Here is a 23,325-nt window from a genome sequence, read left to right as displayed (position 1 = left end):
AGATTAGATTTCTTGCTCAGCCGTCTGCTTCGTGCCTTCACTGGCTTATGATTTCTTATCAATGCACAAGTACAAGACCTAATAAAATAGGACACAAAAATCGTGTGTATACTATTAATAATCGACCTGTTAATATCCAGACTCCAAGAAGTCTGCGTTATTTTGGTCATGCCGTGCTGTTGATCCTATGTCGTTTTCCATCCTCAACTGTTGCTGTATTTTGCTCTTAATGTAACTTGCATTCTTATTTTTTTGTCTTACCCGACCAAGGCTTTAAGCCTGCATTGTACAACTTAGCATTTTCTGGCAAAATAGTCATTAGGAAAGGATTTTCTTGACCAAAGGTTAAAAATAGCCCGTTGCGTTTGTATATTTGTGCACGGAAGGAAAGGCATGTCAGAGATGATGCCTTTTGGACCTAAACACATTAAGATTGGATTGGAAACATCATGACTTTTCTTTATTTATTATCGCTTTGAATACCAAGAGAATGATGGTTTTATAACGCAGTATTACAGCACAGTTTGAATGCTTTATATCTCTCGACCGAATGACCATTTTGAGATAAAGGACCTTACATTCGAGGTAAGCCTCTTAACTCTTCTTCAAGTTGGTTAAAAATTGGTTAAAAATGGAAACCAAAGGTCGGTCATTAGTCCAGTCTGAGCCCATCGCTCTGTAGTATAAATTCACACTCGCCAGTCAAAATCCTGGATTACGTTGACTTATTTCTTGAATATCAGAAATCCTTGCTCATGTTAAAGAAGCTCAACCTGTGATTCCATTAGAATAAAGTTATCTTTTGGAAGAGCATTGTTTTGTTATAGTTTTTGTGGCTGTTGAACTATTTCAGCGGTAGATGTAACACCGAAGGAAAATAACTAAGTTTATTGTGTATGCCATTTTCTCTGCAAATCTTTTTGTTTATTTACTTCGATTCAGAATTCAAATCCTAGAGATCATTTCCTATCCACATAAGCCTGTAATTACTTTTACATTATTGCCTTCATATTTAATTAGGTCAAAGGTTTTTCTTTTACAAAGAATTTCTAAGATAGTATTATCTTTTTCCTAAGATAGTATTATCTTTTTTCACGAAAGTCGGATTATTCCTAAAACCTGAATACCAAGTCTGCAGAGTTCGAGCCGTTTGTGTAAACTTTAGAATATCTGTACTTAGAATGAATTCTTCCGCAATAAGAAGTGTCCGTGTGAAAGAATTATCTCCTTAATCTGTCTTTGATCTTCCTATTACTTTTTATCAGAAATCCTATTCTTACGCCCACACAAAAATGCTGACGCCCAATAAATCCTTGCCCATCTTAACACACGAATTTCACCAAATCTGTTGCCAAAAACCAAGTTGTTCAACTGATTAAAAAATTTTTTCCCGCACAATTTTGCGGGGAAAATCTGTTTGTAAAACGAAAAGGGTTTTTTAAAATTCGTCCAGCCTTTTTCTTGTAATAGATGTCAAAATAGGTGTTCGCTAAAGTTATTTGCCTAACTCAAGTCAAAACATCGATTTGATATTAAAAACATTCCAGTGGAAGCCTCTAAATGGTTTCTGACCTTTACTAACCTCTGCCTGAACATGTCTAGAACTTAGATCAGCCGAATTACATTCCTAAACGGCATTTTCTGAAGCAATCCTTCGTGCTTATTCCATCTTCCATCTCTAAATTGATTGGCGTCTTTTCTCTACAGTCATTTTGTTTATACTTCAACGTTTATGTGTCTGTAATATATAGTGATTGTGCAATTGGATTGATCCTTCGTTATTCTAGTTTATTTTTACATTCTTTTGAGTCAAACAGTGGAATTACCTCCAAATAAATACAGTTCAAGAGTGATGTCAAAGTAGCTCTTCCAAGAATGCTGCCTATAAATAGCCGTCTCCCAATCGATTTGCTTTCGATGTGGCAGTTTTTCACGTTGAAAGTCCTCACCACAAAACCACTAACACACTTCAAATTTGTATTAAAGTTGTACTATTAACTTAAACTGGAGCCAAATCCCAATTGAATAATTTAGTTTATTTTGCTAATTGCCATATGTGTGGAAGAATGTCTGTCGTAATTGGCTCAGTCAGGGATTTGGAGTGAATCATTTCAACGCTTTGATTTGACTCAGTGGGCGAAAACATTAGTTTCATACCGATAATGACGAGTTACGGTCAGATGATTGTCGATGTGTTTCGCTATTGTCAACGGTTTCCTTGAACGAGGATTAGTAAAGTTCAAAGGGTAGAGAAGAAATGCTTTAATCTTTCTCTATCTCCTAATCAGAATGTAAAAGAAATTTCGAGTAAAAGAAAAACGAAAAACATACGATTCCATTAACTTGTACGTGGGTTGTGATGAGATCAGTGTCCTTAGGGTACTGTGAACTGTTCGGTTCATCTCATTAATCCTGTTTTGCAAGGCCTTATTGATTTATTATTTCTCGTCAGGTTGCATTTGACGCAGAGGCCATCAGCCATTGCAAATTTCAAGTTCGTGCCTCCAGTATCGACGGTCAGCAGTCAACAGCAATGGTGGATGTCCAGATCTTGGATCAGAATGACAATCCTCCTACCTTTGCGCATGACAAGTTTATTGGTCACGTGGTAGAAGGTTTCCCGGCAGGCTCTCCTGTACTTGACGCTAAGGGTACACCACTTGTCACTAATGCAACAGATATCGATGTCAGTGAAAGTGGTAAACTCACGTATGAGATCGTTGAACTAAGTGCAAGAAGTGCGTTATCTATTCATCCGGCTACAGGCGCCATTACTACCAACAAGGTAATGGTGTTTTCACATTATATTTGTTATTTCATGGGTTGCAGTTAACGGTGTTCGGGGTTGCAAGGCTAGGAATAGCTGCCTGCCAATGGCCACAATGCTGGTCCGCAATTTTAATACTGCCAGGTCAAAAAAACTTTTGAACTGCCAAAATGAAAATAAAATGGTAGGGAAAATTTGCTTCACTAAAATTATTTGCCCTGCCAGAAATAAAAAAACCTGTCTGGACATTTTTATTTGTCTCGGGTTTGATTTCTGGGCTCAGCATCACATGTATTCTACGAGCAGAGTCTCCTGTGAATAGAGGAGTATGTTGGGTCTTTTCCTGTATTTCAGGTTTTTTCTTTTCTCCATGTTCTTCCTCCACAAAGCTCAACCAAACAGTAGCAAAAGGAATACGTCATTATCAGCATCTTACCTAACTCTAACATTTATAGTTTATTATTATTTTCTCTTCAGGTACTGGACTACGAAACTACAGCCTCATACAAGTTCAAGGTCAAGGTTACCGATTCAGGTAGCCCAAGACTCTCTACATTCACGGATATTGAAGTCAAAGTCATCGATGTCAATGATGTTGCACCAGTATTCTCCACCCCAATGTATCATGCCACCATCTTTCTCCCAACCTTCCTTGACACAATGGTTGTTAAAGTAAAAGCCAAAGATGACGACAGTGCAGCGCTGACGAACCTTACGTTTTCATTGGCAAAAGATGACGTAATGGGAGAAATGTTCCAAGTCGGTGTCTTCAGTGGAGATGTTACTGTAAGAGACCCTTCAAAGATGAGACAAGGGAAATACTTGTTGAATGTCGTTGCTAGCGATGGGAACTTGACAAGTCGTGCCCAAGTAGACATCACTTGCAGAGATCTTCCTGTCAACGCATTACAGTTTAGAGAACCCAACTACACAGCGTCTGTCTTGGAAGGTGTGAGCAGCGCTAAAGAACTACTCATTCCACAAGCCATTGGTTATCCCATTGGGGAGTCCATTACCTTTTCCATCGTCAATCCTTCGGATCTCTTCAAAGTCAACCCGAGCACCGGCGTCGTTAGCATTCTGGCAGACAAGAGTCTTGACCGAGAGACTATCGACTCGTACAAGGTGGTGATCCAAGCACGTGACACCAATATGCCTCCACAGATTGCGCAAACCATTTTGAATGTGATGGTGGATGATGTGAATGACAACAAGCCTGAGTTCATGGGTGTACCTTATTATATTGTACTGCAGCTGGGGGTACGAAAAAACAGCATCGTTGGCAAGGCAACAGCACGAGATGCAGACATCGGAAGTAATGGAGAAATAAGGTTTGCACATTATATTATATATTATATTTGTTCATTTAATTATAAAATACGTATAGGTGAACTTAGGGGTACATTATAAGTTGTATGGGGGAGGAGGGGGTATTCCCCTGATTCCTCTCCTCTTGCTACTGCTGGAACAGGTCACTTGGTCATCAGTACTCGTCATCATAACCAACTTTGCAGTGGACAAGTATCTAATTTTCTTCTTTCATTTTGCAGATATGTTCTAAAGGGTGGAGATGGCGGTTACTTCAAGATTGATCACAACACCGGTGACGTCATCGTCAGTAAATCCCTAGATGACGTCATTGTTCCTAAACTCTTCACTCTGGTCGTCGAAGCAAGTGATAAAGGTCGGACTCCTTTTAGTACCGAGGCTGAGGTGAAAATCAAGGTAGTTGACAGAGAGACTCCTGTGTTTGATCAGCTTTCGTTCAGTAAGACGATTCCAGAAGATTCTGCTGTTGGTACTGTAATCACTCGTGTGACTGCAAGAAGTCCTAATGGTGTGGAGGTCCTGTACAGTATTACCCAAGGGGATCCTCTCAATCAGTTCTCCATTGATTTTAAAAGTGGTAAGTTGGACCTGTCTTAAGACCACCAAGTTTAGACGACCACCTGACTTTATAAATTATTTCTTGCCAGTACATTGGAAAATCACTTAGCTTACTTAGCTTACTTTCCTTGCTGATTTTACGTTGTGACCAGTTGAACTATCGACCCTACCCGCACTTCAGTGACCCCTCTTTCACCCCCGACTCCCCCCCCCCCCCCCCCCTACTTCCCCCCTTTCCCACACGTAGAAACTAATAAACCATTTATCGTATATTAGGTATTATAACAGTTGCTGCTCCTCTGGATTACGAAGCGATGCCATTGTACAAACTAACTGTCCGAGCCACCGATGCCAAAACCTCAGCTCATGCTGAAGTAGCAGTGGACGTGACGTTAACCGATGTTAATGACATTGCACCACTCTTTAATCGTTCTTTTTACCTTGCAAAATCTGTCGAGAATACTCCGGTTGGGACTCCTGTGTTAACGGTCGAGGCCTTTGATGGCGATTCAGGAATGAATAAGAAGATCTTCTACAGCATTCAAAATATAAGCAAGGAAAACCAGTATTTCACGATTAACGCGACCTCAGGTGTTCTCTCAGTCGCCAAGTTACTAGACTACGAACGTCACGTGGTTCACGAGATGATCATTGTAGCATCTGATGGCGGGGTTCCTGTGTTGACCGGAGAAACGCGCGTACGCATTGTCCTGGAAGACGCCAATGATAACCCGCCAACGTTTGAAAAGACAATGTATGCTGCATCAATACTTGGTACTGCTGGACCAGGCCACTTCGTCATGCGCGTCATGGCAACCGATCCTGACGACGATGACGTCAGCAAGCTGAAATATTCTATCGTATCAGGCCAAGGCAAGCAACATTTCAATATTGACCCCAAGAGTGGTGTTATTACACTCTCGCGTATCGTTGGCATTCAGAGAGGCAAGGTATATGATTTAGAGGTGTCTGTAAGTGATGGTCAACACGATGCCAAGACTGAAGTACGAGTGATCATCGGTGACACCAACAGTCATAGTCCTGTCTTCAGCAAAGATGTCTACAGGGTGGACTTCCACGAGAACTACCCTGAAGGAACCTTCGTTACCATGGTATCTGCCACTGATTTGGATTCTGGAAATTTCGCGCGAATTAGCTACTCCATCGATAGCGTTGATGCCATGCGCAGGTTTAGGATTGACGCTGACACTGGCATGATTTACAGCAGGCTCATGTTCGATCGGGAGAACGCCTCTCAAGCTGTCATGGCTGTTCCTGTACGCGCAACGGACGGAGGAGGAAGATTTGGCTTCTGCATTGTTGAGGTAAGGTTGCAAATTATTGAATTACTATCAATAGCCATCAGAACAAAAGCTAATTTTCACCTCTTTGATATTCAAGGTGTATCTTCTGGACGAAAACGACAATCAGCCCAAGTTCGAGTTCAAGCAGTACGAAACAACTATATCCCTCTCTGTTGCCTTACGAACACAAGTCTTGATGACGTTGGCCATCGATGACGATGCCGGAAGTAATTCAGACTTGACGTACTTGATCCTTGGTCACCAGACTCCTCCCGTCTTCTCTATTGAGCGAAACACTAGTGTCATAAAAGTAGCTCGTAAACCGGAAGTGAAAGCATACAACTTTTTTGTTCTGGTCAGAGACAACGGAAACCCACAGCTTCGAAATCTTGTTCCAGTGAAAGTGACAGTCCTACCAACTGCTGTTAAGATTCTCCAGTTTGAGCAGTCCAAGTATGATGTGAGGGTCCCAGAAAGTGAATCAGTAGGAGAAGTAGTCAAGTCCCTGCGTCTTATCGTTCCTACTGGAACTAATCCAGCAGTACAGTATAGTATTGTTCGTAGTAATTCAGACTCAAGCTTTCAAGGGAAGACATTCACTGTCGATTCGTCTGGAAGGATCCGAGTGGCTGGGATACTGGACTATGAGACTAGTAAGCGATACGTCATGGTGGTGGAGGCAAATGCGTCATCTGTTCACCAAGTAGCACGCACAGCAGTCGTTATTAATATCGATGATGTGAATGACAACAAACCAACCTTTGTATCCAATCCTTATCGTGTCAGTATCCCAGAAAACATCGATATTGGTTCCAAGGTTCTGCGCGTGTTTGCGGAAGACCTGGACAGTGGGAGTAATGGTGAGGTGCTCTATTCTCTATCACCCGGTGACCCAGAGGTTATGCAAAGCTTTGAAATCAATCCAAATACTGGCTGGATAACCACAAAAGGCGCTCTGGATCGCGAAATAAGAAGTTCCTTTACATTCAGAGTGCGTGCGATTGATCGCGGTTCAAAAAGCCAGTTATCAAGCGAGACGGTCGTTGGAGCAACCATCTTGGACGTCAATGACTCTCCACCAAAGTTCAGTCAACAGGAGTTCAAAGCATCAATCAAAGAAGACGCCCTTATCGGTCAGACCGTAGCAACGATTACTGCAGTCGACAGTGACGAGAAGTCGGATCTATTTTATTTTATTCTGTCTGGGGACCCTCAGGCTAAGTTTGGAATCGAGCGCAAGACTGGGGTGATCTTTGTCCATGGCGGTCTTGACTGTGAATCGGTTTCGAGCTATAAACTGAATGTCAGCGCATCAGACGGGCTGTACACCAGCTTCACACAAGTCAAGATAGACATTGAGGATGCTAATGATAATGCTCCTATATGTACGCAGTCTATTTACGTCGAGAGAATGGCCGAAGATTCTCCGATTGGTAGCCGAGTACTGACTGTTTCTGCTATAGATGCTGATACCGGGGTGAATGCGGAGCTGAATTTCACTGTCTATGGTCAAGGTGTGGGTGTCTTCACTGTTGACAGGAATACAGGTATGTTTATCTCATCGTCTGCATAGACCTCTACCTTGGGCATGATGCTTTTATCATTTCAGACCACGTGTCATCATGTTCCTGCTTTAGAATAAGATATCTTTTTTTGAGTTGTGCCAATAATATGGCTAGATCTTCTCATGTGCAACCGTTAAACAAAGAAATGATACTCTAGGGAATGACAAGTGGTCTGAAATGCGGTAAAGCTTTTACACAAAAGATAGAGAGGTCCATTGCCATAGTTCTTATCACTTACTAACATTTCATTGTCATCATCACCTGGTATTACCAACATTATTCTATCATTGGTCAGTAATAAGTACGTCCTCCCGTGAGAATTAAAGAACAAAACACATGGCCGCCATGTTGGTTGACATAACAAAAGAAAAACAAGACCAAATCTTTTGTCAAAGTCAACCAACATGGCGGCTATGACGTCACATGTACTCCAAGATAAAGAATAAACTTTTCATAAAATTACATCACCAATAGGATCATCCATTCATTTATTCGGTTATTGTCGTTTTTCAGGTCACATGTCTAATCTAGTGTCCCTAGACCGGGAGACAAGACCATACTACAATTTCATGGTGTCAGCGGCCGATATTGGAGGACAATCCTGCTTCACCAACGTCACCGTTCTTCTAGATGACGTCAACGATAACAAACCTGTTTTCACGCAGAGACGATACCTCACTTCAGTCTACGAGGACGCACCCCTGAAAAAAGTGTTGCTTCAAGTCAAGGCTGAAGACGCAGACATCGGCGTGAATCGCAAGATCTCGTACTCTTTGATCACAGATGCTCAAGGGACTTTTGAGATTGAGGCAGGGACCGGAATGATATCACTGAGCAAACCCCTCAATAGAGAGCGCAAGGAAAACTACACCATCGAAGCGAAGGCCCAAGATGGCGGAGATCCCTCTCTTTGGTCAAGAGCTGTCGTCGAGGTACAAGTCTTGAACATCCATGACGTACCTCCTGAATTTACGAAGGACGTTTACCATTGCAATGTGAGCGAAAGCGCAAGTAAGGGCACACGTATTGCAACTGTGCGAGCTATCAGCCGGGAATCAAGCAGAGATGTGATTACTTACAAGATACTCAAGGGATCAAATTATAAACTTTTTAAGATCAACTCTAAGTCAGGTACCATTAGGGTCGTTGGTAGATTAGACTACGAGAAGACCAAGTCGTACACGCTCACAGTCATGGCAAGCGATACAGGACCTTCGGTTCTCACCAGCACGACTTTGGTCAAGATCGATATCACAGACGCTAATGACAACAGGCCAGTCTTCAGCGAGAAAAGCTACGCCGCCAAGGTGGAAGAGAACTCAATCGTTGGTACTTTTGTGCTGCAAGTGTTCGCCACAGACCTTGATACCGGTTCCAATGGTGCTATTCGGTACTCCATTCAGAACGGCAACAGCGGAGGCAGGTTTGAAATCAATGGGGATACTGGTGTTATAACCGTGGCGGGTATAATCGACAGAGAGGAGACTTCTGAATACCGACTTGTCATCCGCGCGTTTGATCGAGGAAGTTCGCCATTAATGTCAGAGACAGAAGCGATGATTACTGTAACTGATGTAAACGATAATCCACCGTCCTTGACTCAAAATAACCTTACAGTTTCTCTGCAAGAAAACAGCCCGCTGGAAAGTAAAGTTCTGCATTTGCGGCCTCATGACAAAGACGGCCCAGGAAATGGCTCACCTTTTACCTTTACGCTCATCTCTGGCGATGCGTCGAAGTTTACTCTCAAACCCAATGGCTTGATTACAAAAACTGGCGCTGTTTCCCTTAGCGACGGTGCGTATGTGTTACGCATTCTTGTAGCAGATAGTGGTCATCCTCCGCAGAGTAGAGAAATCACCGTGGTTGTTAAGGTAGTAAAAAGCGTTACCCACCCGCCTCAAGTCAAACCGCTGTCCATTTATGTCAATCTCTATGAATCGAATTTCAACGGTGGGGTCATTGGAAGAGTCAAAGGCCTCGACCCTGATGGTGATAAATTAGTATTCTCCTTCGTTGATCCTCCAAGACAATCTTCACTGAGAATAACGAATGAAGGTACCGTGCGCGCAAAGGCGGGGCTATCCAGTGGAATCACGAAGCTGAACGTTAGTGTGACAGATGGAAGGTTTACAGTGTACACCAGCGTGACCGTGATCGTTTCTGATATAACGAACGAACTTCAGAGCAATTCCGTCACGTTGCGGTTATCCCAGATGAGCGCAGGTACCTTTGTTGATAAGAACTTCGAAAAATGCAAGGATTTTTTTGCCCGTTATTTGTTGGTGGCGCCTTCGAATATCCACATTTGGAGTATGCAGTCTGCTTATGACGATCTTGATGTTGTGATCGCTGCTAGGAGAACAGATAAGGTAAAGCATGTTTTTGATGGGTTTTTTTTCACACAAATATACAATGGACCTAATCCACCTAAGCATAATGTTTTCCCAATTCACATCACGTGTCATTCTTTTGAGAATAAGATTCGTTGTTTGAGTAGCATTCATATTCATGTGTCTTCTCATACACAACCATTAAACAAAGAAATGAAACTCCAGGGAATGAAACGTGGTATGAAATAAGAAAACTGTGGAATAGGTCTATTAAAGCTAAGAAGTTACCATTCATTCTTTTGGAAAAAGTACGAGTCGAATTTTTTTCAAAAATCATAACTGATTTCATATTCCCTATTATTTTTCAGGGTCTTTTCGACCCAAGTTATGTAATTGGCATGTTGAATCGGTCACGAAACGCCTTCGAATCCCAAGTTGGTGTACGTTTGTCCTCTACTGGTATCAGTCAGTGCCAGCTACTGGACTGCCCCAAACGCTTCACCTGTAAAGATGTATACAAGCCAGAAAACAAACAAATACGAGTCATGTCTGATGAAACCAGTTACATCTCCTACGAGCATTCTAGGAGTCACACGTGCACTTGTAATGACAAGTCAGGTGGTAAGTAGCCATGGATACTGTTACGTCATATGTCCTTGCAATGAAAATGTGACTTCACTGGACTATTAGAATTACTCCAAGAATTTCAAGTCTTGCACAGATAATTAGTGGCGTGGATCCCTTCCAATGAAAATAAAAGGATAAAAGACGTGGCCACGGTGTTGGTCGATATGACAAACGACATCAAGGCCAAATATTTTGTCAAAGTCAACCAAAATGGCGGCTATGAAGTCACATGCACCTCAAGGAATTTCAAGATTGTGTAATCTAGCAAAATACAAAAACGTAAATTACTGGAAGAGCTTACCCTACGGTCCAGAGGTTATTTATTCTTGCTCCTGTAGGAAGCAAAATAGAACCTCTGGAGCCCAGGGTAGGAAAAGCTGAACAAGGGCAGTAAGCTGAAAGTTTCATGCCTAACGTATTACTCCATCTCTTTCGTCTAGGGTGTGCTACGGATATGATCGGTAAATGTGCCGCTAACCCCTGCGCCTCGGGGTACAAGTGTACTGACTTCTCAGAGGGTTACCAGTGCAAGTGCGTGGATCCTACCAAGTGTGATATGGACACAACAGGGTGTGAGGATGCCTCGTGTATTAAAGGTAACCAAGGCAACAAGACATAAATCCCAGTTGTAGCTCAGAGGAAGACAAAAAAAATTGATTCTCAGGAAATAAAAAATTAATGATTTGTACTCCGATTTGAGCTGCGCTGGAAACCGAACCCGGCAAAGGGGCTGTAGATACTTGAGTATGGAAATACTATATTGCATATTTCTTTTTCAGGAAATGTGCTCATCAATGATCATTCTTATTTTGTTCTAGGGTCAAATTCACGATCATTCAGTGGAAAAAGCTTTATTCGTTATAAGTTGAAGGAGACGTTCAACCAACCTTCTCGATCAGTTGGTCTCGCCATCAAGACTGTCAAGAGCGATGGAACATTAGTGTTTGCCGCTGGCCAGTATGACTACAGCATCCTTGAGGTAACTCATCAAATAATATTCGACCCAAACGAAATATAATTTCACGAATGTTTTCGTCAAAAATAATTTTTGAGGTTTACTAATGCGTTTTTGATTCCATCGTTTCAGATCGTCAAAGGTTTCGTTCAACTTCGGTTTGACTTTGGAAGCGGTGCAGCGGTTGTCAGTATCGATTGGTCCCCGGTGAATGACGGGAAGTGGCATCACGTGGCTGTTGAACGACAAGGTAACCACGCCACCTTGATTCTTGATCGCGGTAAACATCAAGCCTCTGGCCAGTCCCCTGGGAGAATGCGCATCCTGAATCTCGATGACAACTCGATCTATTTTGGAGGCAAGGTTATCAATGCACGAGTGAAACGTTCATCAGGCCAAGGTATGTATATATTTGGTAGCAGTACTTAATATAGCATGAGTAATGTGAACTGTATCAGTACATAGAATAAACGACTGATCATCTTTGTTCATGCAACGGCCTACTGTTATCTATACCTGGTCCTTGCAAATAGTAAACTCGGAAACGTCCACTAGAGTTCCCTAAATTCAACCAATATGGATATAATCACTTTGGGAGTATTTTTTGTTCTCATAATTTATATGCTTCTCGTTTACGTCTTCTTTAGGTCCTGTTGTTGAGAACGGATTCAAAGGATGTATGCAAAACTTAAACCTGAATGGAAAAGATTTACCGATGTCAGGTTCTGATGCATTCGCGTCTGGATACCCAACCAACGCCCCTGCTGGATGCAGTACATCCGGGGCATGCCGTATCCCTAACACGTGCCCTAAAGCGAGTGCGTGCATCGAGACATTCAGTGGAAGGCGATGCGAGTGCCTGCGGGGACACTCGGGCCCAGACTGCAAGCCGTTTATCACCTGCTCAGGCAACCCATGTCAAAATGACGGTGTATGTACTGACACGCCCCGTGGCTATCGTTGCACTTGCCCTAAAGATTACACTGGATATCAATGCCATGTGTTTATTGGAGCATGCGCAAATGCACCTTGTAAGAATGATGGTTTGTGCTTGCCTTTGCCGTCTGGTGACTACAAGTGCGAATGTCCAGTTGGAGTCAGCGGTGTTAACTGTGAGATCGACCGAAGACCATGCTCCAGTAACCCCTGTTATTTTAACGGCAACTGCACCAATCTTAGAAAAGACTTCCATTGTTCCTGTCCACGTGGTTTGTCAGGAAAGCGCTGTGAACTGGGCTTCCACTGCAACCGCATGCCATGTCTAAATGGCGGCTCATGTGATGTAAAGGGAGACCAATCCATCTGTATTTGCACTAAAGGTTACACTGGATTAGACTGCAGTCAGGATGTTAACGAATGCACCAGCAACCCTTGCAAGAACGATGGGGTGTGTGTCAATACTATCGGTTCGTTCCATTGTAACTGTTCTTCTAGTTCATACGGAGGTCCTTACTGTAATACAGTATTAGCAGCCATGACACCGGACGACAAGGAACTTCCTCTCAGTATGGAGGCCATTATTGGTATTGGAGTAGTATTGGCTGTATTATTACTTATTGTTTTAGTTATCGTCCTTCTCCTTCGTCGTCGCGCGAAGAAGAAACGCGAACTGGATCTCACCAAAGAAGGAGCGAAGCGAGACTCTGTTCTTAAAGTTTCGCCTCCTGTTGTGGGCTCAGAACTCGACTCACCAACACCACCCACCCCTCCCCCAAGGATTCCTGAATATCCCGAGGGAGAACCACCTCGCTATGAATCAGAAGACACGTGGAGAAGAAACAACTCAACGCGGTCGTTCGACACCGCGAAGTCTTTGAACAACTCAGAGAGCAACGCAGAGAGATATCATTGGGACTACACTGATATTCCTACTGATTTGGTGCGTCCACGGGCAGGGCTTGTTAGAGAGCGCTCTGCCAGCTATATGGGTGTCCCAGATGATTCTCAATACCCCGACGCCCCTGATGTCCCAGAAAGGTCCGCAAGTAGAATGTCTTCTCACAGCTCGGGTCTTGATGTCCCTGAGGTACCACAACGACCCCGCAACTACAGACCCTCGGAATCTGACGATCAACACCTCGAGATTCCTCCCATGCCGAACAGTCGACGAAGAGCCCCCGAATCGTCCCAAATGTCAGGCAAAGCGTCGTCGCGGTATTCAATGGGTTCTGAGTACTCGGACATGACAGATGCCGACTACTGCAGATCTGTTGGTGGTGATAGCAACTATCCTGATTTATTCAGGGGCCGCTTCCCCGGTCCACCCAAAGAACCATACCCGGAGAGTGTCGACACGCTTCCGGTCGGGGTCGGACCCTACGCCCTCACTATGATCAGAGACTCAGAACTTGGAAGCATGACTGATTTCTCTGAGGACGACTTGGAACGAGTTTACCTGGGAAACAGTCGTATGGAAGCCTGTGGAGATTCACCTGAGAACACTTATTTACACTCCGAGAACGCTTCTGAAGACGACAGAAACAGTGAACGTCGGCTTGAACTAGAGGATCCTGACTTTCATCAAACATTACAGAAAGAAATCAAAGAAATGATGAGCCAGTTAGAAGAATTGAAGCATGAATCAGAATTATAACATATATAGATCAATTCTAGAAAGATAGTTATTTGTTTACAGTTAAATGACAAAGGTATATTTTCGAGGAATACCAAGTACTCTCTAGATTCATTTCGACAAGCAACGAGGCGATACTTCTGTGGGATAAACACAAAAAATATTAACCTATAAAAAGTTCCTTTTTTATTTTATATACTATTTTACTCGTGTAGAATTTTTACCATTTTTTTACCATTTTTTAATCTTTTACTTTTGCTATCAAAACAAACAAGACGACTTGCTTGTTCGGGTTATGTTTGTTGTACATAATTTTGAAACAAAACAACAACAAAAAACAAAAAAACGGTGTCTTTTGAAGAGTCTTCAGAATGATATTTTTATACTTTTGATAGTGTTTTGGTATAAAATACTGCTATCTTTTACATGTTTTTGCAACTTTACGCAAATGAGATTCTCGTACTTTTGAAATATTTTCCAAATTTCAAACCTATTTTTGCTTTAAAAAAACCATACCAAGAAATAAACCGCTAAAAGAATCGCTATTCTAGTATTCATCTCCAAAGTTTGTAGCAAGTTTGAAGATGTTTTGCAGTTGACAAATTTATTTAAACGAGGTCAAAATTAACCTCCAAAACAAATTATTTCATTAATCATTTTATAAAGTTCATGACGGATAATTTATTTATCGCCTATTAGTTTAGTACTGTTTATATCATCAAAGTTGTATATTTAGGTAATTTATTTTGTGATGTTTCATAATAAATAATAAGGTCGTTTTTATCATTCGTACTGTTATATTGCTCTTGGAGTTTATGTATCTTTTATAAAGAGCTTTTATAACGTAGCTGTTTTGCGGAATTTTTTTTAAATAAATAAAGTTAGTATTGTTACAACCTGTCTGAATAATTGGTGTGGTTTCTTTGCACAATGGTAAATCCCCCTTATGAGCTACCTGTGTGCTCTTACCATGACTGATGATGATGTCATAGTAAGCTTTCTTTCTTTCCTAATCTTTTCAAAGAAATATGATTTCAAGTCTGTTATCAAAGTTTCTCAAGACCGCGCACAGGCTAGCTTTTTTAAGAAAAATTCCTAAACGCGCAAGTCTTTATTAAGAGGTTAAATAGCCAATCACAGAAAAAAATTGTTCACACCTCCTTGTTCTTAAAACCAAGGAAAAAATGAGGTTACTAAGATCTACTACCAGATCGACCGAAAACCAAGCGGTTTTTTATGTGGAATAAAAGGTCTTTTTTTTTCTTTTATCCTTGGAGCTCCAGGGCCAAGTCATGGACATCAAAAGTTACTTCCGACGTTCTCTTAACGATAATAGCCCGAGTTGCGTCAGATTCAAATTAACATTATTGAAAGAAAAAGTTAAATAATCTTACTTTATGACGCGCGCGCGCACGACAGAAAATGGCCGCGTAAGTGAGAGACTGGGTACAACCAGCCAACCGATCAGTAATAACTCTTCAATCAAAAAAAACCTCAAAATAAACTCCAGATAAAAGTGTTGTTTTTGATTGAATATCATTTATTTTAACTTATTTTAATACGTGATAGGCTAGCTCAACGCTTAGGCAGACAAAATGGAAGGCAAAAGCTCTGGAACTCATTTAAAAACAAGCGAGAAGGTGAGTTTATTTGGTGTCGTGGGAATTTTCAGTTTTTTCCCCAATGGCCACCGGTTAAAAAAGCCGGAAAAAAAATCATATTACCTTCCATAGTGGTTTACGTAAGGTATACGACTGTCAATCTACTTTTATTCCATTGTATTAGGTTCTGATGGACTTGAATTATTACGTTTAACTTTTTAAAAAAAAAAAATGTTCGATGTCGGTCTTTCCTTCGAAGGTCTTTTCTTCGTAAGGCTATATAATCTTAAACTGAAACTAGATAAACTAATACAAGCTTTCATTCCTCGAGAGCGTAAACACGGGTTCGCAAGAGTCCCGGTAAGGGATTATTTAGATTGGGAAGAGGCCATGAAAAGAAAAAAAAGTTACAAACTTCTATGTTGTCATATGTCTGTTCGTTCTGACAGGACGTGAACTATTAAATATCATTAGGTATTTTCTCTATTCGGGTAATATATATATATATAGGAATAAGATTCTTTAGCATAAAAATACATATGCGACTGCAAAAATATAAATGAACAGTGATTATAGGCCTGTCTAGTTTTAGTAATTATACATTCAGCCTTACGCTTGTCAGAGGTCATGGAAAAAATTTGAAGTGTTTAAGTTCTGGTATTAAAGAAATCATTTTCAGTAGCGTAGAAATTACTATTCAAATTATGCAGATATGCCACAAATATTTTTGTTTTAAGTAAAGGTGCAAGTAAATGGTACAACTTTGCATGGTAAAGTGCTTGCAAATGGGTCAGGGAAGATCACATGGTAGCTTGCTCCCACAACACGCTACAGCAACACGCTCCCGGAGCAAAGCTCCCTTGTCTGTACCAATGATTTCATGCGGAAAGAGATGTTGCGCAACAAAACTTTTGCTCCTGGGTTTTGCTCCATCATATCAAAATGGCTAAATATAATGGAGCAAGCTCGAGGAGCAAATCTGTTGCAGAATTGTGTTTTGGGAGCAAGCTCCCTTGTGTGTACTGAAACTTTTATTGCCGCGCAACAACCTGTGTCCAGTTGGCCAATCAAATTGGCTTATTTGTTGGATTTATAACAAGTTCCCATGCTCCGATCGGGTTGTTTCATTGTTTAGATCCCTCGTGTGCACTGGTCTAGCAAAATGATCCAGGATCACCCAGGAGCGTGTTGTGGGAGCGTGTTGCGGGAGAAAGCTCCCTCATGTCTACCGGCCTTTACCTCAAGAGTATTCAAGATGAATAATTTGTACACAAGCAACCCGACATTTTTCAAACTATCATGGGAATTTGTTGGCGTAAATCCAACTGAACTTTGAAAAATTAAGGGCTGCAATAGAGGTTTTGCATGATCACGTGTTGGGAAATAAATATGTAAAATGTTTAAGTATTGCTCCTGCCTGACTTTTCCAACATGACTGTCATGTTGACAACATGCAAAGCCTCTATAGAAGGATTTTTCAATAAGTACAGTGGGGACCAGAGAAAGGGTTCGGAGTAACTTTGGTTTGGGATATCCTTGGTAAAATTATTGTATGTGACACTAATCCACAGGATAAAGGCTTTAAATCAAGTACATATCAAGAGTTCAAGATATAGCCAGCAGGACTCTATTGTATTTTACAATGATCCAACGACATTTTATTGTGTAGTAATGGTATTAGGTGGGCACGTGTGGGATGGGGGATAGATTATTAGGGGCAGTTCAACGAAAAGATTTCTATCAACTATTGGAGAATCATTTTTTATCTTTTAGGTTCTTAAATCAGTGGTAAAACTGTTTGTTCAATTGTCTACTCCCAACTACAGCATGCCATGGCAAATGAAGAGACAACAGCAAGTTTTTGGCTCAGGATTTATTATATCAAACAGAAGAATATTAACCAATGGTCATGTTGTTGCTTATCAAAAATCTGTAAGTGTAAGAAAAATTAATGTTGAACTGACTGGCATTTGTGGCTTAGAAGAGAAAATTATGATCAAACTTGATTCAATTCAGTGTTTGGGCTAAACCACTTGAAGATAAGGCTAAACTACTTGGGACGAAACCAACATTAGAGAGTTTTAGATTGACTTTTTTTTCTCCCCGCAAACGGCAAACGTAACCACGTTTTCATAGTTTCCCTGTATTTTATTTTACCTTTTTACAAACCTTCTCACCAAGTGCAAATACTCTTTTGTTTTTCTAGCTACTACTTGGACTTTTTTGCTATTCTTTTTCAGTAAATTAAAAGAATTTTTTACTGGTCAACTGACGTTTCACGTTTGCCGTGAACGTAAATCTAAAACTCTCTATTAATTCTGAATTACTTGCATCAATAGATATAACTCTTCCGCTGTTAATGTCTCTTCCCCTTAGCTTAGTTTTTGACAATCAGCCAATCAGAAAGGCTTAAATAATATAAATAAGTCATTGTTTCCTTTCACTTCTCTCACTTCCTTTATTGATTAAAAGAAAAACTAGACTAGAAAGGGAAAGGAAAATGCAGCAGACTTATCCATCTCTGCAGCACAAGTAAAACAAGTCATTGTTTCCTTTCACTTCTCTCACTTCCTTTATTGACTAAAAGAAAAACTAGACTAGAAAGGGAAAGGAAAATGCAGCAGACTTATCCATCTCTGCAGCACAAGTAAAATTACATATGATTAACGATGTATGTTGAAGATTACAGACATTTTTTGTGGTTTGCTAATTCCCTCCCACAACAACCTCTTCAATGGAGGCTAAGTCTGAGACTTGTCACACTGCTTCTATGTCACTCAGATTTTGCAGAGCGGTTTATATTCATCAATCTCTAAAGGGCTTTAAATGATAGCTGATCAGAGTTGGAACTTGTCCAGTCAAATCTTTGCCTCGTAGGAAATTTTAAGCAGTAACGTTGAGCCAGAAATGAATTACGACTCAGTAAAAAACTAGCTTGGCCAGTAGTGTAAATCATGACAGGCACTGGCACTGAATGTAATTTTATTTTAACTGTTTACTTTTTTCGGACGTCATTTCATTCTTGAGTATTATGTTTTTCATTATGTTCATCGAATAGACACAACACTTGGGATCACAGCTGGGATCTTATTCACAATATATTAAATTACCTTAAATATTCCAGAGTTATTTGAATATTTTGATTCAATGTTAATACTTTACATTAAAAAATAGCTCATTCTCTTGTTTATTTCTATATCCATATTTTCTAGGTAAGAGTTCGCAAACATGGTGATGCCAAAAAGTACAATGCCCATGTCGTACATGTTGGACATGAATGTGACATTGCTATGGTAACATAATCCTATTTATCAATACATGCTCTACTAGGGAACATATATCCATTATACGAATGATAATGCCATGCTAATCTAATCACACACACCAAGATACTCTGAAGAAAATCTTAATTATAAGAGTGTTGAATTCATTCAACCATGTGAAGCTGTGATATTTAAATGGCCTGAACATCTCTGTGTGTGACTGAAAATTTTGCTGTTAACTATATTGGAGTCCTAAACTACTTAAGTATATCATAGCTCAAAAAGGTTAAACATTTTCAGCTTCTTACCTGTAACCTTTCACAGTCTGTATGTATTTACATGTAAAAGTTGATAAGCATAATGAATTCAACCCATCCCATTGCATTGGTATATGAATCAATGTGGTTTTGACTACCGCCAGGCTCAGTGTCCTATATGAGTAGAGTTGTTTGTTGGTTCTCTCCTGTCTTTGAGGGTTTTCCGGGTTTCCAGTTTTTCTCCCTCTCCAAAAATCAACTTCTAAATTCCAATTGAAATTTCAGTGGATGAAAAGCCACTCTGTGGAAATGCCACTGCTAAATCCTATTTCTTTCTTCCTTCCTTCCTTCCTTCCTTCCTTCTTTCCTTCCTTCCTTCCTTCCTTCCTTTCTTTCTTTCGTTCTTTTTTTTGTTCTTTCTTTTGTTCTTTCTTTATTTTATTTATTCCATTCATCTCAAACCCCAGATATGTGAACCTCCCATTACCTCAAACGTAAGACTGCTTCTTGTCGACATGCATCAATATACAATTTTACCTAAGACTTCTTGAATCCCTGTTATTTTTGACCAGTGAGATAAAAGGGTTCATTTAATATTTGTCCATTGTTTTTATAGCTTGGTGTTGAAGATGACAAGTTCTGGAAAGATCTCTATCCATTACCTTTCGGTAAACTCCCAGACCTTGAAGAAGATGTGGTGTGCGTTGGTTTCCCTACTGGAGGGGATAATATTAGTGTTACGAGGGGTGTGGTATCCCGCGTAGAAATGCAGAGATATGCTCATTCTGCTGTGGAGCTGTTAGCCATTCAGGTATAGTATTGTACTTGTTTATTATGTTCAATTATATTATTAATGCTGTCCCATATCTTATATATAAACTTGAGGTTTATATATGATAATTTATATTATGGAAGACAGCATCTAAGCAGCTAATGCTGCCCATATGAAGATGATATAGTGGCAGTGTCAACTCCATGACCCTCTTTTTGACCTTCACCAGCCCCACCCTTACAATTCATTGCTTTGCTAACACAGCACAAATATTTTACCTTAATTGAGTTCACTGTTAACTGTTGAACATTTCCATACAGATTGATGCAGCTATCAATAGTGGTAATAGTGGTGGACCAGCATTACAAGACGACAAACTGATTGGAATTGCATTTGAGACCCTTGACAATGCCGAGAACATTGGCTACATCATACCTGTAAGTTGTTACAATCTGCGCACCATAAAAAAGTTCATTATTGTGCAGTAGGCAGGAAATGGTTAAGTTATATCTGCAAAGGAGGCTAACTATCTCTGAGCTGAAGGTTATCTTTTATTACTTTAAGGTGTGATTACAATTTTCTCTGCGACTTGTCTTTTTTACAAGAGTGTTGCGAAGCAAGTTGCAAGAGTGTTTACACTGTGCAACAGAGACTCAATTGTTGTAAAAAGTACAAACTAATTCTACTTTGCAACCTGTCTTGCAACATTTCAAATTGCACTGGTTGATTGCTGCAATGCCCCATGCCCAAATTGCTCCGTATAATTGTGTCTTTACTCTAAAGTGGGCTTCCTCTGGTCTGAAAATGCCTCTCTATCATGTGCAACGAACCACAGGGTAACCAAAGACTTCAGTAACCCCACTATTACTTTCAGGTGACAGTCATAGATCATTTCCTAGAAGACATAGAAAGAAACAAAACATATTATGGATTCTGTAGGCTAGGTATAAAATGGCAGCCTATAGACAGCGAACACATGCGATCCTACTTTAAGATGACTACAGACCAGACTGGGGTGTTAGTTACCAAGGTGTTGAACCTGTTTAGCTGCAGCAAAAAGGTCATTAGAGGAGATGTACTGATGGCAATAAATGGGGAGTCTGTAGCTGATGATGGAACGGTAGGAATAAATGAATTTTATTATGATATAATATTTACTATTCAAAATCAAGCAATTGGGCAAATAAGGCCTAGCAGAAACATAAGAAGGGAGGGGAGGGAGAGGACAAAACAAAGAGGGTGATGGGCACATCCCCATTACTGACCTAGCTGGCTGTCATGTTTCTTTGAGGTCCTAGTATTTCGTTAACTAAATGTATACCTAACTCTTAAACACCAACCCTTTCAAAGTACAGTCTATAAGCATGTGCTGTTTTCCTGTGTTTTGATTGGATGAGCAACTCACTGAGTGTCTCATGTGCTATCGATAAATGGTTTGATGAATGTGCGCTTAGTTTTATCCTGTGTGAAATTTACTCTTAACTTCATCAATTTTTCTAGATTTTGTACATTCTTTATTCATTTTCTCTTCAAAGGTCCATTTTCGAGGAAACGAAAGAATTCTATTCGATTTTATTCTCTCCAACAAATTCGTGAATGACAATTGTGAGCTTTCAATTTTGAGACAAGGAAAAGAAATAAAAGTGGATGTTCAGTTGGATAAAGTCACAACACTCGTACCGACACAACTCTACGACAAAAGACCAAGGTCAGTTTACTCAAATCCCCAAACCTATAGGCTTTGCTCGTACTGTTACTATTGCATTTTATTTAGGAGTGAAAAAAAATGTTAAGTCGCAATCATTTGTGTTGGGACAAGTGCATGTTGTATGGTTACTCATTCGATTTCCTTTTTTTCTTCTTTTCTGTAGCTTCCTGGTGTTTGCTGGGCTGGTATTTGTGGCTCTTTCCCAGCCCTACATGCAGCACCAGTATGGGAAGGACTGGGCACGAAAGGCACCCATAAGACTTTGCGATCGTGTTCTATATGGAATCTTAGAACAACCTGATCAAGAAGTGGTGATTCTAAGCCAGGTCAGTAAATAGACCACCCATGATGTCATATTTTCGAGTAAAACCCTTTTTAACCAAGACAACATACATAAATTCTATTCAAGGATTAGCAATATTCTAGCTTTTGGCAACTTAATTTGTCCAAATAGCAGATATTAGGTATACCCACTCTACGCCTTCAAACAATAGTCCCCTTCACAGTTCCCATCTTGAAAGGTAGCCATGCCTTTGTATTGAACGGAGACAAATGGTGAGCTTGCAATGATAGAGACATGTGAATAAATGTCCAAGGTGTTAAAAAAAGGTCTCTATCATTGCAAGCTCACTGTTCGTCCCGCTTTGATGCAAAGGCATGGCTACCTTTCAAGACGGTGCAGGAAACTGTGAAAGGGACTAATGTTTCAAGCCGAGACATTTGGGTCAATACGATACGTATAGAAAGTGACCCAAATACAACCATTGTTTAAAGGCAATCATCTCCTATATTTCGAATAGTCTAGTAGTCTAAGCATGCCAAGCAGCAGGCTTGTATCCCCTCTTGCACCAAGCAGCAAGTTGTAACGGTAGAAATGGCAGATGGTGACGTCTTTCCGGGACTACCATAGCTCAGAATGGTGGCAAAAAATGACATCCTGCGCTTTTGTGACTTCCTCTTTCTAAGACGATTTAGTAATGATAAAATTCCCCCCACTTGGCTCAAATGGCCTTCTAGCCACAGTATATATGCAAAGGTCCCGCAGATTATGGCGCTCGACGATAATTTTTCCTGAGTTTTAAAAGAAATACGTCTTCGTATAGGTACTAGCATCTAAGTTAACGACTGGATACGAAAACCTTTCCAACATTCAACTGTACAAGGTAAACGGTATCGCGATATTAACCTTAAACACTTGGCATCAGTATTAGATCAAGTAACACAGCCTATACTCCAGAAGGCTAAAGACAGCAAAGGCGACAGCTCGCAACCCCAACCCCAAGAAAACTACTGATAGTAATGAGTCATCCTGTAACGAGGGTTTTGGGTCTACCGAAACTGAGACTTCTGATGCGCTCAATGAACGAGAGAAGGGGTCCTATAACGAAGAAGACTGTAGGAGTGACAAAATCACCCGCAAAGAAATACTTCGTTCTGAAACTGTAAGCCCAACAAGTGAAACCCGGACCTTAATTACTGAGAGACCTCATGCATTGAATATTGTATCTACCTCTCATTTTGGGCCGCGGGGGCTCACTTGTGTTCGTAAACCGACACGAAGGTAGCGCGGGTCTGGAAGATGACCCACCCTACTCAGTCGTGATGACTATCTAACACTTTGAACTCGACAAGGATAAAATCATCGTACTACCAATTGAAACCGCATGTAAAAACTCGCCTGAGATACTTAAACAATATTCTATTGGACATCCTC

General features: G+C 40.6%; 2 protein-coding genes across 4 annotated transcripts in view; both read left to right on the top strand.

The window, feature by feature from the left end:
* Positions 1–14,908, top strand: part of LOC116297579 (protocadherin Fat 1) — a 31,169-nt gene extending 16,261 nt beyond the window's left edge. For all 3 annotated transcript variants that reach the window (XM_031705832.2, XM_031705831.2, XM_031705833.2), the window contains exons 5-15: positions 2,453–2,785; positions 3,245–4,098; positions 4,318–4,673; positions 4,931–5,979; positions 6,056–7,505; positions 8,037–9,895; positions 10,225–10,477; positions 10,924–11,079; positions 11,302–11,462; positions 11,571–11,838; positions 12,086–14,908. In XM_031705832.2, the coding sequence (XP_031561692.2) occupies positions 2,453–2,785; positions 3,245–4,098; positions 4,318–4,673; positions 4,931–5,979; positions 6,056–7,505; positions 8,037–9,895; positions 10,225–10,477; positions 10,924–11,079; positions 11,302–11,462; positions 11,571–11,838; positions 12,086–14,031 (8,685 nt within the window). In that variant the 3' untranslated portion in view covers positions 14,032–14,908. The remainder of the gene's footprint in view (positions 1–2,452; positions 2,786–3,244; positions 4,099–4,317; positions 4,674–4,930; positions 5,980–6,055; positions 7,506–8,036; positions 9,896–10,224; positions 10,478–10,923; positions 11,080–11,301; positions 11,463–11,570; positions 11,839–12,085) is intronic.
* Positions 14,909–15,483: 575 nt separating this feature from the next.
* Positions 15,484–23,319, top strand: LOC116297594 (uncharacterized). Its single transcript, XM_031705855.2, is given in 10 exon segments — positions 15,484–15,650; positions 17,385–17,543; positions 18,824–18,904; positions 19,748–19,942; positions 20,224–20,340; positions 20,778–21,023; positions 21,439–21,611; positions 21,775–21,937; positions 22,715–22,790; positions 22,793–23,319. Coding segments are annotated over 10 exon segments (1,368 nt in total). The 5' UTR covers positions 15,484–15,605; the 3' UTR covers positions 22,906–23,319.
* Positions 23,320–23,325: the final 6 nt, after the last annotated feature.

Source organism: Actinia tenebrosa, unplaced genomic scaffold (genome assembly GCF_029948245.1).
Source record: "Actinia tenebrosa isolate PJP-AT-01 unplaced genomic scaffold, QUT_ActTen_1.0 PGA_scaffold6__47_contigs__length_16458017, whole genome shotgun sequence".
Taxonomy (NCBI): Eukaryota; Metazoa; Cnidaria; class Anthozoa; order Actiniaria; family Actiniidae; genus Actinia; species Actinia tenebrosa.
Note: the sequence above shows the minus strand (reverse complement) of the source record. Positions and strands in the feature narration are given on the sequence as shown.